The sequence below is a fragment of the Nansenia antarctica genome, assembly GCF_963989245.1.
Source record: "Nansenia antarctica genome assembly, chromosome: 13".
Taxonomy (NCBI): domain Eukaryota; kingdom Metazoa; phylum Chordata; class Actinopteri; order Argentiniformes; family Microstomatidae; genus Nansenia; species Nansenia antarctica.
The window spans coordinates 23,529,489-23,534,488 of NC_137683.1; the positions used below are offsets into that span (position 1 = coordinate 23,529,489).

Here is a 5,000-nt window from a genome sequence, read left to right on the forward strand (position 1 = left end):
CGAACAGTCCCCCGCCCCCCACTCCCCCTCCCCCTCCCCCTCCTCCTTCCCCCTCCTCCTCCTCCCCCCTTCCTCCCCTCCACTGACTTCCACGGGGAACTTCAGCCTGAGCTGACAGCGTGATTGACAGCGCAGTCGACTTTCCGAATTAATCCGTCCGATTACATCTGACAGTGTTACGGACCAATAAATGCAGATTTGTGTGGTATTATAGTGCCTATCAGGTTTGATTTGTTACACGGGCGTCAACACAGGAATACTGGAGAGGCCAGTGAAACCTCTTCCACATGAACCCAAGTACAGTACAGAGGCCTGTATCCAAGGTAACCAAGTACAGTACAGAGGCCTGTATCCCAGGTAACCAAGGCCACACTCAACAGCACTCATACCGTCTCTGTCACACCTCTGGACTGAACAATGGGGTAGTGGAGGCCTGGTGGACTGGATGGTGAGTTGGACTGGTGGTCAGAAGGTCTTGTGTTCAAATCCCACCTGAGAACACCACCACCAGTGTGCCCCTTGAGTTAAGGCACTTAGCTCTAAGTTACTCCAGGGACACTGTCCCTGTAATCTCTAATTGTAAATTGCTTTGGATAAAATGTCACCTGAGGATTACTACAACGTGACATTTTAGCACAATGAGACTTGTAATTCAGCCCCACGATCCTGAGGAGATGGGATGGTGTGTGTCTGTCTGCCTGCCTGTCTGCCTGCCTGCCTGCCTGCCTGCCTGCCTGCCTGCCTGACTGACTGCCTGCCTGTCTGTCTGTTTGTCTGTCTGTCTGTCGGTCTGTCTGTCTGTCTGTCTGTCTGTCTGTCTGTCTGTCTGTCTGTGGGTGTGTGTGTGCATGTGAGTGTGTGTGTGTGTGTGTGTGCGCATATGCATGTGCATGTCTGTCTGTCTGTCTGTCTGTCTGCAGGTGTGTGTCTGTCTGCAGGTGTGTGTCTGTCTGTCTGTCTGCGGGTGTGTGTGTGTGTGTATCTGTCTGTCAGCAGGTGTGTGTGTGTGTGTGTGTGTGTGTGTCTGTCTGTCTGTCTGTCTGTGTATCTGTCTGTCTGTCTGCGGGTGTGTGTGTAAGTCAGAGTGGTTTATTTGAATGCCAGGAGCAGCTGTCCATCATCCCACAGGTTGCTTAGCGCTGTGACATTTACAGGGGCCAACTTTGTCACGTTTGTCAAAGCTGGATCATCAAATGGGACATAAAAAAAACTACTGGTGCTGGGCCTTTGGGGCCTTTAGATCAGAGCATGACAGAGGTTTTAGTCATACTGATTGAGGGAGTGATAATTATTCAGCTGATTGACTGATTGATTGATTGATTGATTGATTGATCAGGTAAACACAGTTGTTCTCTCCTCCCCTCCAGAGTTCCAGAGGTAATTGGTACTACCAGATCTGCTGTAGGTCTCAGTATACAACACGTCAATGTTCTCTACAGGAGAGGAACAATCTGGTGCCTGTATGGATGGACCTGCACAGTGCCATCTGTAATAGGGCACAGCTACGTCAACAGCACATCAAAGGAAAAGACACATGCAAATGACTCCTCTCTCCCTGACAAAGGATAACAGAGTATTCATTTGACCCTGCTCATATTTAAAAGATGATATTCTGGGGGGCACTTGGTGGTGTCTGTCAGCACACTAAGGCATCAGCCATGTAATCGCAGGGTCCCCGGTTTTGATCCGGCCGTCGACCTATCCTGCCATGTCATCCTTCCTCTCTCTCCCTCACCCATCCTCCCTGTCAGCCTCCCTCCCAATGAAGCAGAAATGCCCGGAAAAAGATCACATTCAAACAAAAAAGATGATATTCGGCTCATTTCTTCCCCTTCTCCCTCCCTCCCTCCCTCCCTCCGTCCCTCCCTTCCTTTCTCTCCTTTCTAAATGCTCAGGTAATAAATGACAAGGGTACTACAGCGCCAGCCTCATCAGCAGCTTGCTCGGGCTCATGACTCAGCGGTTCTGGAGGATAAGGCGGCCATCTTGGTCATAAAGGAGACATTCCTGAGGTGACCAGGGAGGAGAGGCTGTCAGGAGCAGTGGTCAACTGGAGTTCAATATTCTGTCTGTTGGTAATTCTAGGTAATTAATATAATAATAATAATAATGATAATAATAATAATAATACATTAGACTTATATAGCGCTTTTCTAGACACTCAAAGACGCTTTACAAACTGAAAAGATTGAGTAGTAATAATAAAAAGAAACAAAAAAGAAATAAAAGAAAGTATAGGGGCCTAATTACGGTTAGGCTAATATAATATACTAATATAATAATAATAATAATAATAATATGAGTTATTATTAATATAACGGCTGGCCTATTGAGACCAGAGAGAGAGGGCCACGTCCTTCTCAAGGTGTAGGGGGTTAGCGAGGGAACGCAGGGGTGTCGGTGCAACGGAACTACTGCAGCAGAGGTAATCAACACTGAGTTGATGAGATGGCGGCACGCACACATTAACATACAACATACACACACATTAACATACAATATACCACTGCAACCACAGCAGATTAGCAAACAAAACACACACAATCATCCCGAGTCAGAAAGTGAAAACACGCACACACGTACGCACACGCACACACGCGCGCACACCCTCCCTCTCTCTCTGTCTTTCCCTCTCCTACAGAGAAACTCCCACTACCACGTACACTCGCAGCCATGCAGAGACATTAGGCCCTAATGCCACCAGTGAATGGATCATATTTATGGCTATCATTAATGGCGGGTGGGGAAAAGGTTGCTATTTAAAAAAAGATTAAGAGCAGCCGACAGAGATTAATGCTCGCGGGGAGTTTTACGCACTGCAGGTCATTTCTACATTAAACACACTGAGGGTGAGAGGCGGGGCTAGACACGCTGTGCCCACAGCTGACTTCCTTTACCCACCTCCACAGGCTCAGGGGTGAACACCAAGGACACCAACTATATATATAAATGTAGTTAGAAATAAATGTGTGTTTGTGTGTGTGTGTGTGTGTGTGTGTGTGTGTGTGTGCGTGTGTGTGTGTGTGAGAAGGGCCAAAAAGTTAGCAAAGTATTGCTCAGTATCTGCTGTTATTGGTAGCCGCTCAATATGGAGAAGGCGGTGCTGGATACTGTCTGTTTTACAGTATTGATACTGTATCTGTCAATCCACTGTTATCATTTGGTGTGAATAACATCCTATGTGTAGGCATAACTGGTTGTTGGCTCAGCACTACTGTAACTGACTGTTTTTCATAATGTCAAAATAGTATTTATAACTAATTTATACATTTAGTAACTAGTATTTATGTCCTTTAGATATTTATACATTTATGTGGACATAAATAAAACATTTAAAATGTGTGTATACAGTACCAGTCAAAAGTTTGGACACATTTTCCCATTCTGGAAACTTCTGCCTGGTACTGTATGTGTGTTTGTACTGCACGTGTCTGTGTGCATGTGTGTGTGACTAGAGGGATGAGGGATGCATCTCCGGGTGTGTTCTCACTAGAACATTTGCTTCACTTGGAATCGGAGTTTAGGATACATTTCGCTTTGCTCTGCGTCGTTTGGAGCTGTGAGAACGCGCATTCGAAGTCGCTCCCGGGGCAAACAACCAACGCATGCTCCGCTTGAAACGACACATGCATCACTTTGCTTCGCTTCGCTTTGGGTGAGAACGCTGCTCGAGGTAGTCCATATGAAAACAACAGCAACAAACAATGTTGCAGTCTCATCCACTTGCTCCGGGTCATGATTCGAGTTTTTTCATGTGAGAACATGACCTGAGAAGGCTCCCTCGGCTTCCCACTTGATAGAAGTTCACTGGCAGCAAGCCTTATTATTCCATCAGCTTTGGCCAATCAGTCTCTTTGATTGATCTGTTCCTGGACCAATCCTGTTGCTTCCTGTCACACCAGGGATTAGCAAAGATGGCTCTGTTTGTTAATTGTCTGTGTCTTTGCGTGTCAGTGTGTGTGTGTGAGAGAGAGGTAGAGATAGGGAGAGGGAGAGAGAGAGAGAGAGAGAGACAGAGAGAGAAGAGAGAGAAAACAAATAAGAGTTGAACAAATAGAGCCTCTCATGTGGTGGACGTGAGCAGGGTCAGATGAAGATGTGTCATTAACAAACGTTAGACCGTTGACCCCCAAACCTTCCCTGTCATTAGACTAAAGACCACCACTCAACAGAGCACACAGCTCTTGGCTTTGTTCGTGATTGTGTATCTATGTACACAATGTGTGTGTGTGTGTGTGTGTGTGTGTGTGTGCGAGAGAGCGAGAGAGAGAAATAGAGAGAAAGAGAGAGAGAGAGAGAGAGAGAGAGATTCCCCATTATCCTGTTTAATAAGGTCCTGTCAGAGCATAACAAATAGATGCTATAAGACACTTCACTATGAAACACACACCCGGCCAATCCCGAATCCTCCTGACGGATTGAGGTTCACTTAACCTTTGACCTGCAAACCCATCTGTCAGGGAATGGAATAGATCAGACTTTGCCCCCATCCCATCCTTGTGGCACGACCTTTGACACGATATGAATATTAGCATTCGCTGTTGCACTATACCATTAGCGTCGGGCAATGAAACAAACATGGATGACACTTTAAATTCGATTCCTCAGTTCCTCAGTCTGAGGTGCTTGGTATAAGCTTAGCATTAATGTGCCAGGCTATTACTGCAATGTCTTTCGGATTGCACCCTGTTTTGCATTAACCCCGTAATCTCCTTGTCTTGACATGAGCATGTTCTGTTGTCTAAATCGGTTTTGTCATCTGTGTCATCTGTGTGCTAACAGACCTACGCCTCTGACACCTGATGGGTATGGGTGCGTCTACGGTTGTCTTACTTTGGATGAGTGAACTGGTCGACCAGCGTGACCTTCTCCACCAGGTCTCCTCCGATGCTCCTGACAAGGTCGTAAAAGTCGTTTTCCGCGTATCCCTCGGCTGGCACCCAGAACGATATGTCGTTGGACAGCGGAGGGTACTTACTGAGGGGCTGGGATAGAGAGAG

At 46.6% G+C, this 5,000-nt stretch overlaps 1 protein-coding gene across 1 annotated transcript in view; it reads right to left on the reverse strand.

Moving 5' to 3' along the window:
- fars2 (phenylalanyl-tRNA synthetase 2, mitochondrial) overlaps positions 1–5,000 on the reverse strand; it is a 95,106-nt gene that overhangs the window by 37,633 nt on the left and 52,473 nt on the right. Inside the window, exon 6 of the mRNA XM_080544381.1 lies at positions 4,834–4,985. Coding sequence (XP_080400507.1) covers positions 4,834–4,985 — 152 coding nt within the window. The remainder of the gene's footprint in view (positions 1–4,833; positions 4,986–5,000) is intronic.